The sequence below is a fragment of the Hemibagrus wyckioides genome, linkage group LG10 (genome assembly GCF_019097595.1).
Source record: "Hemibagrus wyckioides isolate EC202008001 linkage group LG10, SWU_Hwy_1.0, whole genome shotgun sequence".
NCBI lineage: Eukaryota > Metazoa > Chordata > Actinopteri > Siluriformes > Bagridae > Hemibagrus > Hemibagrus wyckioides.
The window spans coordinates 10,624,052-10,636,605 of record NC_080719.1 but is presented as its reverse complement, the minus strand read 5'-3'; the positions used below and the strand labels follow the sequence as shown (position 1 = coordinate 10,636,605).

The 12,554-nt window shown below is 36.9% G+C and overlaps 2 protein-coding genes across 4 annotated transcripts in view; one reads left to right on the top strand and one right to left on the bottom strand.

Moving 5' to 3' along the window:
* Positions 1-4,828, top strand: part of adamtsl3 (ADAMTS-like 3) — a 179,702-nt gene extending 174,874 nt beyond the window's left edge. For both annotated transcript variants that reach the window (XM_058400968.1, XM_058400969.1), the window contains exon 31: positions 2,542-4,828. In XM_058400968.1, the coding sequence (XP_058256951.1) occupies positions 2,542-2,660 (119 nt within the window). In that variant the 3' untranslated portion in view covers positions 2,661-4,828. The remainder of the gene's footprint in view (positions 1-2,541) is intronic.
* A 25-nt stretch (positions 4,829-4,853) lies between these two features.
* saxo2 (stabilizer of axonemal microtubules 2) lies at positions 4,854-12,522 on the bottom strand. Of its 2 annotated transcripts, none has more exons than XM_058400972.1 (5): positions 12,370-12,522; positions 8,872-9,051; positions 8,341-8,543; positions 6,512-7,415; positions 4,854-5,601 (listed from the first exon to the last, which is right to left on the bottom strand). In XM_058400972.1, the coding sequence occupies exons 2-5, from the start codon at positions 9,012-9,014 to the stop codon at positions 5,517-5,519; spliced, it is 1,335 nt and encodes a 444-aa protein (XP_058256955.1). In that variant the 5' UTR covers positions 9,015-9,051; positions 12,370-12,522; the 3' UTR covers positions 4,854-5,516. The 2 variants fall into 2 exon arrangements, with proteins under 2 accessions (XP_058256955.1, XP_058256954.1); XM_058400971.1 differs by having other exon boundaries at positions 4,855-5,601; positions 12,273-12,488.
* Between the last annotated feature and the right edge of the window lie 32 nt (positions 12,523-12,554).

Genomic DNA, 12,554 nt, shown 5'->3' with positions numbered 1-12,554 from the left:
TCAGCCCAACAAACATATCTCATCCTGCGCTTTTGCCTTTTCATCACCTTTCTCCTGTTTCTCTTGCAGCTGAGTGAAATGCCATTTGAACGTGGGAGTGAAGAATTGTGCATCGAAATCACACTTTGCTTTAAACCCGCAATTTCGTTTTGCCGATTTCCTTGCCTTTTTTCAAACCTATATGATGTCCCTGTATGTAATATATATTATTAAGATGTTGGACCACCACCAGAACAGTTCCAACATACCTTGGCATTGGTTTTTGAACTGTACTACAGGGATAAACACCAGTCTTTCAAAAGATATGGTGGTAGAGAGCTCAGCTTTCTATAGTAACTCATGCCATATTTTTCAGAAGAGGTTGAGATCTTGTGACTATGAAGCCCACAGCATGTGATTTACATCCGGGAAGACACCACGTCCATCAGAACAGAAATGTCAAGAAGCTTTATTGTCAATTCAACCATATATAGCTGACGCGGAACATAGTGAAATTAAACGTTTCTCCAGCATACAACATGTAATGACAAAACAGAAACAATAACACAGAGCTAGGGACAGAAAGTTTGTCCTAGCTACATAAAGAGCAACGTGTGCAACCAGGTGCTCAAAGCGATCAGTTTAACTTTGTAATAATTTGCATCAACCCTTCCCTCTAACACAGATATACCCTTGTTTTCTCATGACATCTACTTGCCAGTTCTTTGGGAAATTGCTCTACCACCTCCACCCAACTTAAACAAGGATGTCAATAGATATATAAAAACATACCAGGTTATCCCATTTACATCTTATTGGCTTTTATTAACTGGCTAATGAAATAACATAACAAAGAACCACATGAAAATAGAATCTCATACGATCTGACAACCCCGAAGAAGAATAATGTCATATCTCATTTTATTGTTATCTGTTTGACATTGTCTGAGTGCTGACTGGCATGAATAGCCATGTTTTAACTGTCTAATCATCAGTAACATCGTTATTTGTACAATGTTAACACTTAATATTTGTTTCTGCCTTGGTCACAGCCCAAAACATAAATACTGTGAAATGAGGGAAGAGGCTTTCAGAAAGTCTCGGTTAATATTGGCAAGATAGAAACACTCAAAAAATCAAGGATTTCTGGCCACAAAAATCACACACAAAAAAAAACTCTGGGAACGACTGATGTGCATCAAATTAGATCCGTATGTATTATTCTACACAGTTATTGTGTACTAACACTCATAATTTTTACCCTTAAGGTAAACCTTTTTTGATTTTGTGCTAGCTTAGGGGATAAGGCATTAAACTACTGATCGGAAGGTTGTGAGTTTGAATCCCAGATCCACCAAGCTGCCATTGCTGGGCTCTTGAGCAAGGCCCTTAACCCTCATTTGCTAAGTTGTATAAAATGAGATAAATTGTAAAATGGTCTGGATAAGGCGTCTTGCCAGAAATGTGAATGTAATCCTTCAGAGATACAGAAAATATGAATGAGGGAGAAATGTGGAGCTCCGCCGCAAAATGCATTTACATACTTGCGATGCAAACTTTAGGTTACTAGATTCTAGGGCCACATGTGCCACATCAGAGCCAAAACATCTGTGTCTGCCTGGTTTCCGATTTGAACTGTAAGCACATTTTAATGCACAGCAATGTTAAAAACACTGACAAACTCTGTCTTTCTGCTGTTATCGTGATTGTTGTCATGACATCTCCAATCAGAATTTAAATATTTGTATATATAAATATATATTTAAATATATTTACTAATCTAGAAAAACCAGAAGACTGGTAAGCAAAATACATTTTCAGTGTAAGTGAAGGTAACATGAGAAGCTCTAAAGATTCAAACCTTAACAATAAACGTGGTGAGCGTTACTACACAATAACTATGTAGAATAAATACATAAGGATGTGATTTGATGCACAACAGCTCACTACACATTTTGGTGGAGTTTGTTTGTTGTGATTGTTGTGGCCAAGAATCTTTGATTCTTCTGTGCTTTTTAATTGCAGTGCAACTTACAGTGTCACAAAAAAAACACTGGACTATTCAAATGGCAAAATTGCAGGCACATGATTCTTCTTTTAAACTACTACCAGTAAAGACACGTATTTAATGTATCTGTACTCATGTTCGACACAGATGAATCAAAGAGGGCTTTGGTTGATTACATGTTGTGATGCTGTTACACAATGCATTGTGGCCCAAATCTGTGGAAAGTCTGTGGTAATTCTGAAAAATTGCAGTTTTGCTTGATTTTGCATTCATTTCTACACTTTCAAAATCCTGGAAGGAACGGTTTGTTTAATCAGATGTAGACACTGGCACATGGTGTTATATTTCCCCTACTTTATATTGGTAGTGCACAACATGGACACCTAGCGTTAATGCACAAGGAATGTGCCAAATAACAGCTCATGTTAAAAACAAGTATAAAAATTCCTCCACACCCATAGTTTTTTTTTCTTTAGTTTGTCTTGTACATTATCATCATCTGCATTCTCAGACCCTAAATAATTCTGTGTGTGTTTACTTTCTCATCCATGTAGATGAGTGTAAGGATACAACACATTACTGCGCAGTGGTGAAACGCCTCAGGTTGTGTCCCATTGAATTGTATACACAGAGGTGCTGCAAGTCCTGCTCAGAAGACTCAGACACTATCTAGTGCTCACTGATGGAACATCTCAAGCTTTTACAGCACACTGACTTCTGAACACTGCTCTTCTTTCCAATCCAAGCACATGTGGAACAAATCTGAAATGGAAGAAATCCAGGACTTTGCTGCACAAATGAGAAGAGAGTGCCGTTTTTGGGACACAGCCGAGTTTAAGTGGATGCTCTGTGAAATTTGGACTAAAGGGCCTTTATCTAGGTTAAAGTGAGTTCTGGGTGTGTATTGGCAATTCGCCCCTGACAGAGAAAACAGCACTAATTCAGCTCTCCCCTTTTCATCATTATATAAAGTTCATTTATCAGCCTTGTGTGTGGAATAATTTATAAGAATGTGTTTTGCTCTATATTTAATCATCAGGATGAGAAGCAGAGAATATTGGACCATTCACATGTGTGAAGGGAGGTTAAGATACTAGATACAGCTGAAAGTGTACATAGGGTACTTACAGTCGAAGAGAATCCAAAAGTATTTTACGGGAAACTCTTTATTTGAAGGTCGTCTAAATACTGACTTCATAACACATATATAAGCAGAGAATAAAATGCTTGTAGAATGATGTCGGAATATTGGGAAAATACCAATTTTTCCAGTCATTCAATAACCACAGAGAATTATAGTCCAAGAAGGTATATAGTTACAACCAAAGAATTCACATTCAAAAAGATAAGAAGTGATCTGTTTTGTCACCTGAAAAATACAAAGCATGTTTATATGCAATGAAAAATAGTCACCAACCACTTTCAAATACAAAATAGTGAACCTTACTTTATCACTACTAACTTGGATCACTAACAGCTAAAACGAGGCAGCTCTCATATCGTACACATTTAATTCAATTAAATATAATAGGGCGTGCTGTTATCAGAAATGAATCCATTACCACCCCAGATTGCATTATTTTCCTTTAACAGCATGTCCTGAAGTGTTCGATTTCTCTAATACCACAACAATTTGCCCACAAGACTAAGACTAAGATATTGGGGCTGTCCAGAATCTTGAAAAGACTGAGAATATAATGCCATACTATCTTAAGACAGACTTCTAGTGTTCACATGAGCGTCTGGTTCATTTCAGGAATAAATATAGACGGAATTTAAATTTGCAATTCGAACACTGTTTAGCTTTGGAGTTTGTAAATAAATCATTTTGCACATGGACCCTGGTTACACAAACGATCCCTGTAGCCCATCAGCAAACCCGAGTCTTATTCACTCACTCAAGCTGCTTCTTTAATACATTTTAAATATTATTATTTTTTAAAATATTTTTTATATCCAGTGTTATTATTATTACTACTGCTATTATTATTATTATTATTATTATTATTATCATCATCATTAAACCCAGAAAAGCTCATTGTGTCATTAGTATCAGTACATGGAAGTTTGAACAACTACAGTAATAACCAGACTTCAACAATTTTTCTAAACCTTGTGGCCAGAAAAGTGTATAAAATATAGCAATGCTGTGGCAAAATAGCAGAAACCTTTTAGCCACAATCTCTTATATGGCTTATTTTAGGGATTATATGCCCACTTCACAATAATGGGGGCTTGTAACATGCATTAAAACTGACATTAGCTGCTGTTCATAGATATTCCTATCTTATTCTAAAAACACTATTCTGTGCTTATGCATGTGTTATGAAGACATTATGTAGTTCACTTTAATGTATGAAGGAGTGAAATGTCTTTGTTTTTGTTTCTTTAAGATCACACTCGAGTCTCCAGTTGCTATGCCTTTCAAATGTACTTTTGTGTGTGTGTGTGTGTGTGTGTTCAACCTATGTGCTGCATTGTAAATTAATTCTTGTACATAATGTGTTTTTTAAGTGCAATATTGTACATTGAGTGTAGAGATCCTGGACTTATTTTCTTACCTGCTAGTGTAGTAATCCATGTTTAAGACTACAGAAAACCTTATCAATTATTCATGTGGATAATCCATGAGTTGATGTCCTTCTGTATTTAAACGCATGCGACTTAATTACAGTCTGAAATGTTTGAATAGATACAAAAACCATGTGCTGAAATAAAATACAGATATACAACAGTATTTGGCTACTGATGTGTTTGAGAGGGTGAGAGTCTTGATGGAGGGAATTCCTCAAATTCTCTGTGTTATAGCGTAAAGAAAATAAATACACTTTTGAGAAAGGGTTTATTTGTCATTTTGATCATTGCTTTAGTATCATTTTGGCACATAAATATTTTTTTCACAGTTCGATTTTTTAGTATGTTCCATACAATGATAGAAAAGGGACAGAAACCTGCTGAAATATATAATTTATATAATTTATGAAATATATAATTTGTTGTGTGTGCAGCCAATATGTTTATATAACATTTGTTGTATGAATTGATTAGCCGTGCATAAAACAAACAATTTCTGATCTAACAAGTAAAGGAAGCTCACAGCTAGAGTAGTTTAGGATTTTCTAAGTCATGATACACCTCCTACCACATCAACCTGTTCTGTTGATAAATCACGTCAGAACTTTTTCCAAGCTCGATGTGAAAAACAAACTTTGACAAAAAAATAAACTTGACTGAATGTGATTGGCCCATTCTGACCATAGCCACACCCCCAATTATAAAAGGGTGTGCATACTTGTGCAACTGTTTTAATATTCCCTAAAATGTTTCTGATTTAGTTCATTTGTATACATTGTAATTTCACACTGAGGGTGGAAAACGTTTTGGAAAAAATATATATATATATATATATATATTTTTTTTTTTCATTAAAAACAATCATATATACTGATTTCAATCACATAGACTAAGACTTAAGTTATGAGAGATTAGTTTATTTTTTTTTTTTCCTGTGAATTCGGTAGCTTTGCTTTCAATACATCACAGCCACTGGATTAGGAGCCTGCACCTCACACCCTGCAGACATCTGCTCCTGGGAGCTCAGTTTACGGAAGTACCTGGATAGACAGATGGATAGTAAATGCAAGAAATATAATCAGAGATGTGTAAAAGAAAATATGTCATCGAAGTAAACAACAGATCATCAGCATTGTTATACTACACATACAGTTCCATTAAAATAATCATAATTAAAGGGGTTATAATGAAAATAATCCAAGAAAGGTTGTTGTGATGTGGCCTAGTGTTGATTATTTAGCAAATTCTGAGTCATTCCTTGTATACCACTGTGATTTTCCATTGATTAACATTTTAAATGTATGAATGCACAATGCGTCTTACTTGCTTTTTTAAGCATTTTAGTTAAATTTAATGTTGTGAGATGTTTATGAGACATGTTAGTTCTTGCTATCACTTATGCTTTGATCATAACAAAGCTCTGACACTGGAGACTCATTTCACATATGTCAAAACCTATTAGCCTTAGACTATGTAGGTTGGTCCAAGTGAATGAAACATTGTATTTGATTGGCACAATAATATAAAGACTCTTCAGTCAGAACCAGGTTTTCATCCATCTACTTTCTGTTCTGCTTAATCCTGGGAGCCTGGAGCCTATCCCAGGTGACTAGGGGCACAAGTTGAGGGACACCCTGCCACCTAGTCAACCCACTACAGGACACAATCACACAAATAAACAATTTTGAGATACCAGTCAATCTACAATGCGTGTCTTTGGACTGGGGGAGGAAACCAGAGTACCCAGAAGAAACCCCTGAAGCATGGGGGGATAACAAAACAACTCCATGAATGCAGTTTGAAAGCAGGAATTGAACCCCCAACCCTGGAGGTTATATATAATTTATCAACACCTTCTGACCAACTGAATGTTTTATGAAATTCACTAGTGTTGCGGTATAATATAAAATGCTATAATAATAATAATAATAATAATAATATTGACCAGACCTGTGACCTCTGTCATCAACCTTCTCGAAGACAAACCCCGGTATTGACTCAAAGCTGGCTGGACACACGCTGATCTTTTTGGGTGTGAACTCAGTGCGGTACATGGTTTCTTCATCCAAGGGTGCTTCGTTCCGAAGTGGGGCAGTAAGCGGCTTGCAGCTAATATTGGGCTGCAGCTGGTGTTGGATGAAGTGGGCCTTAAAGGTGCTCGTGTCCTCCATCTTCCCACTGCCTCTGTGGATTTCCGGGGGTTTGCGGATTATTTCTTGGCGCTGGGCTTTCCAGGCTTGAAAGTCCTCCTGCATGGTGGTGTTGCCTTGAAAAGGAACAGAAGAACGAGTTGGCCTAGACAGGGGTTTAGCAGGGATGAAAGGCTGGATATGGTGTTTGATGAAGGTTGTGCCAGTTGTTGTGGTCAGATCCATTTGCTCTGTAGGACTCATATACTCTGATGTTTTCTGCAGTCGTTGTGGAGATGCAGCCCACCGCTGAAAGCGATCTCGGAACTCAGTGCTGCTCTGGAATGGGGCATCATAGGACACTGTAGTGTGTTCAGGCTTGCAGCTCTTGGGCATTCGGCCTGGAAGGCCCTGGTAGTCACGACGGTGTGTTGTGAGGTCTTGGAAAGGCTGGTCGCTGGGTTTGTACTCATGAGGAGCTTTGACTAAATGCACATCCACTGGATGAGGGACATAATGCAACTGGCTACTGGTAACTCCATCAAATGGGGCATCAGACCTCTTGGCTACAGTTGAAGGTTTGAAGCTCTCACGTGGAACTAAACCTCGAGGAACAAAATCATCCTGGAATGTTGTGGCATTTCCAAACTTCTCAGTTGGTGGATGGTAAGACAACTTGGGTTTGGGGGACTCCCTCTTGCTAATTTCCCACTGACGGAAGTCTTCTGTAAGTAAGTAAGTAAGTAAGTAAGTAAGTAAGTAAGTAAATAAATAAATAGGTTTTGCCTTAAGATTGCCCAAAAGTGCTTTAATAACTGGTAACCATCAGTCACTTTAACCATTTTCTTCAATTCAATACCTATTATAATAATTTAGCACATTCAATTTTATTTATTTATTCATTTATTTGACCTTTTTCATGTAAATATGTAACAGAGTGATAATGCAATGACACTATCAGCATCTGTTTAATGTTCTAAATATCTGTATTTCTGTTTAATCTTAACTAAGCACTTACTTTTTAATTACATATAAACCCTACCACTATGCACCCAGAAACACTAGAAATCACTGACAAAAATCCCCGTAAAGGTAGAAGTGCCTGAGGGGCATGCACTCTCGTCATGGTATGACATGCTATCTGACCATTTGCGATTTCAAAACTTTTTTCCTGGTTAAACAAAAATAGTGTTGCGCCTACAAATATCTTTGTCTGTGTTGGTTTAAAACAGATTAATTGTTCAATCTGAACTATGTATTTGTATTTGGTTACATCGCTTATATGTAAATCAAGCATGTGTAATAAAAAAAGCATACATACAGTAAATAAAAGATGGCCCAGGACTGAGCCTTGTGAAATGCCGCAAAAAATTATTATTATTATTTAAAAAAAAAAAAAAAAAGCTTGGCTGTATATGTTTATAGTACAACATATTCACCATCAGTTACCTCATCAGTCTGAGTTCATGATATTTATATCTGTATATTTTTGATCTGCTCAAATTTTACAATTTAAAAATGTGCATAAAATCTTTTTTTTATTATTTAATTTTACTTTTATATATCTATGCCAGCATAAAACATCCATATCAAATTAAAAGAGAAAAATCTTGACATTTAGCATGAGTACTCCTTATATTCCTGTATTACCTTTATAGGTTGGTACGGTGTCCAGCTTCCCGTTAGCACCTCGTATCCTCTCCTTTGGGCGCCGTGGTAAAATAGGCTCTAGCTCATAAAGGCCAAACTGCTGCTTGTATGTAGTGGCCAAGTCAATCTCACCTGGATTAGGTTGGTATTCAGCCTTTTTCTTGTCAGGGCGCTGGTTTACTTCATATGGAACAAAATCAGACCTGATGCATGTAGAAACAAAATGAGTTAATAATAATAATAATAGTAATAATAATAATAATAATAATTATTATTATTATTATTATTATTATTATAAATAAAAATAAGAAATGCCTACAAATACAGAAAACTAGAACCTACTACCCAGTGTTTGGTATTTTGTATTTATTTTTACTGTTTACTGAATCTGACAAATTTCTAATGAACAATTATTTTAATAATAATAAATCCAACTTATTTTTAGCCATCCTTGCTTTAGAATTTGCAATGTACATTGTACATAATATATGCTATATGATTATTTGTTATAAAGAAGACAATTTTGTTCACCTAAAGGTTGTGATTCCCTCCATCCGTTCACAGTTGCTCTTTTCTTCCTGTTTGGGTTTAAGACTCTTTGGTGGCTGACAGTTCTTGTAGACTGGGAACTTCTCAGTGTACTCACTCACTGTACAACCCTGGCTGCCTTTCATGTAGAGTGATGTGGGCTGGCGTGTGCAAAAGTGGCGCCTACAGACAGGTCAGGGGAGAAAAAAACAAACATTTTTTTACTCACTATTGTTTTTGGATATAAAATTGTAATGATAGCAATTGTAATATATAATGATAATCGTTGCTACAATAGACTGTAATGTCTCTTTCTCTCTCTTTAGATAGATCACTTCTTCTGGATTCTGATTGGTCAAACGGTGTTGATAAATCTTTCTAAAAAAGTGTGTCTAGTTCATATGACTTAGATGGTGGATGTTCCACATAATCTGAGACTAATAATAAACGTGTCATCAGTTAGGAAGGTAAAGTGTATAAGTCCTGATACAGAGAACATTCATGGAAGGAATCTCCAGTGTAAGCACTTTAACTGTAACTGTCAACAGATTTTCCACTACGTTCTACGTCTTCACAACAAAGCACTTTTTTATGGTTTCTCAGTAGCTACTCAAAAACAAAACAAAACAAAACAAAACAAAACATAACCAAATAAAAACGACAATAATTGTTTGCGATTTAAGAGAAATCAAAAACTTTGACACATTCTGCTCGTAAAAAATCTTCAAATTTGAGGTGTTACTGGCATTACACCACATCGCTGCTCATTTTTAAATAAAAGCACATGTCTGCCATGTTCTATTCTTTAATTCTGACTACTTAACCAACCAACAATATTTTAAGGCATTATTTTCACATATACATTTGTAACTCTCAAATCTGATTGTACTTTTGCTCACCTTTTTTTTATTATTTCTTGCTCTTATTTCTTATTTGTTTCTTATTTTTAATTAGGCTATATGGAGGATTAGGACAATTTTTTTCTTCTCCATTTCATTGCAAGTTGTATACGGTACCTGACTGTATGTGATGTGATAAATAAAACTTGAATCTTGACTGTACAGTATTTATGTTCTATATCATCACTCTGAATTAAAGTATAGAGCTATACAAAATCATTCAATGTGATAGATAGATAGATAGATAGATAGATAGATAGATAGATAGATAGATAGATAGATAGATAGATAGATAGATAGATAGATAGATAGATAGATACACTATATTGCCAAAAGTATTCGCTCACCTGCCTTGACTCGCATATGAACTTAAGTGACATCCCATTCCTAATCCATAGGGTTCAATATGATGTTGGTCCACCCTTTGCAGCTATAACAGCTTCAACTCTTCTGGGAAGGCTGTCCACAAGGTTTAGGAGTGTGTTTATGGGAATTTTTGACCATTCTTCCAGAAGCGCATTTGTGAGGTCACACACTGATGTTGGACGAGAAGGCCTGGCTCTCAGTCTCTGCTCTAATTCATCCCAAAGGTGTTCTATCGGGTTGAGGTCAGGACTCTGTGCAGGCCAGTCAAGTTCATCCACACCAGACTCTGTCCTCCATGTCTTTATGGACCTTGCTTTGTGCACTGGTGCACAGTCATGTTGGAAGAGGAAGGGGCCAGCTCCAAACTGTTCCCACAAAGTTGGGAGCATGGAATTGTCCAAAATGTCTTGGTATGCTGAAGCATTCAGAGTTCCTTTCACTGGAACTAAGGGGCCAAGCCCAGCTCCTGAAAAACAACCCCACACCATAATCCCCCCTCCACCAAACTTTACACTTGGCACAATGCAGTCAGACAAGTACCGTTCTCCTGGCAACCGCCAAACCCAGACTCGTCCATCAGATTGCCAGCTGGAGAAGCGCGATTCGTCACTCCAGAGAACGCGTCTCCACTGCTCTAGAGTCCAGTGGCGGCGTGCTTTACACCACTGCATCCAACGCTTTGCATTGCACTTGGTGATGTATGGCTTGGATGCAGCTGCTCGGCCATGGAAACCCATTCCATGAAGCTCTCTGCGCACTGTTCTTGAGCTAATCTGAAGGCCACATGAAGTTTGGAGGTCTGTAGCGATTGACTCTGCAGAAAGTTGGCGACCTCTTCGCACTATGCGCCTCAGCATCCGCTGATCCCGCTCTGTCAGTTTACGTGGCCTACCACTTCGTGGCTGAGTTGCTGTCGTTCCCAAACACTTCCATGTTCTTATAATACAGCTGACAGTTGACTGTGGAATATTTAGGAGTGAGGAAATTTCACGACTGGATTTGTTGCACAGGTGGCATCCTATCACAGTTCCACGCTGGAATTCACTGAGCTCCTGAGAGCGACCCATTCTTTCACAAATGTTTGTAAAAACAGTCTGCATGCCTAGGTGCTTGATTTTATACACCTGTGGCCATGGAAGGTGATTGGAACACCTGATTCTGATTATTTGGATGGGTGAGCGAATACTTTTGGCAATATAGTGTAGATAGATTGATTGATATAGATAGATAGATAGATAGATAGATAGACAGACAGACAGACAGACAGACAGACAGACAGACAGACAGACAGATAGATAGATAGATAGATAGATAGATAGATAGATAGATAGATAGATAGATTGATTGGCTGATATAGATAGATAGATAGATAGATAGATAGATAGATAGATAGATAGATAGATAGATAGATAGATAGATAGATAGATAGATTGATTGGCTGATATAGATAGATAGATAGATAGACAGACAGACAGACAGACAGACAGACAGACAGACAGATAGATAGATAGATAGATAGATTGATAGATTGATATAGATAGATAGATAGATAGATAGATAGATAGATAGATAGATAGATAGATAGATAGATAGATAGATAAATAGATAGATTGGCTGATATAGATAGATAGATAGATAGATAGATAGATAGATAGATAGATAGACACTTTATTCATCCCAATTTATTCATCCCAAATTCAATTTACAGCTTCCAGCAGTATCCACAAGCACAGGTAATAAGGTCTCTTTAAGGATAAAGCTACAGGATCAGACACAAAGCCAGACTTTATAAACCCTGACATTTGACAACATTACAAACGCACTTATGGTGCCTTATTTCTATACAACAACCTCCTTCAACTCTATATAAAATATTAAGACAACTTTATTCAGTTAAAAAAAAGTGTTGCGTCACAAGTTTGTTTTTAAACTCTTTCATTTTTTTCCCCTTAATGATTTCCTATTATGGACAATCATGAAGTAGGATCAACTATTAGTGGTGTATGTAGTAGCAAAACCAACCCTTGGTCTAATTTAAATCATTTATAAACTAACTAATTAAATGAATTATTTATTAAAGTAAGAGAAAACTGTTGAGAATTCGTCCTCTAGACACAGAAACACAGTGGCAGCTCTTACCCACAGTTGCAGATTTCGCACATACAGAGTCTCTTCATCTCTGAAACACAAGTGACTTTAAATCGGCTTTATTTAATTCCTCCGGAGCCGCACTTACTGTCAACTTCACGACACCGCGCTCGCGACCCACCACACGCGTTTCTATGGCAGCGACTCGTCGTGACAACTAATAAAGCGTCTTGACGACCAATCATCAAAATTCCGAAGGTCAACGATTACATTGAACATTTATTATTATATATACAATACAAGCATTGTCAATAGCGTACAGTTATACACTGT

Bases quoted from the DNA above. Each gene is read 5' to 3' on its own strand.
- saxo2 (XM_058400971.1), bottom strand. From the start codon at position 12,310: ATGAAGAGACTCTGTATGTGCGAAATCTGCAACTGTGG. The intron at 8,544-8,871 runs GTGAACAAAATT...TACATGCATCAG, and splicing joins GAGGGAATCACAACCTTTAG to GTCTGATTTTGTTCCATATG. The intron at 5,602-6,511 runs GTCTGGTCAATA...CTGTCTATCCAG, and splicing joins GTTGATGACAGAGGTCACAG to GTACTTCCGTAAACTGAGCT.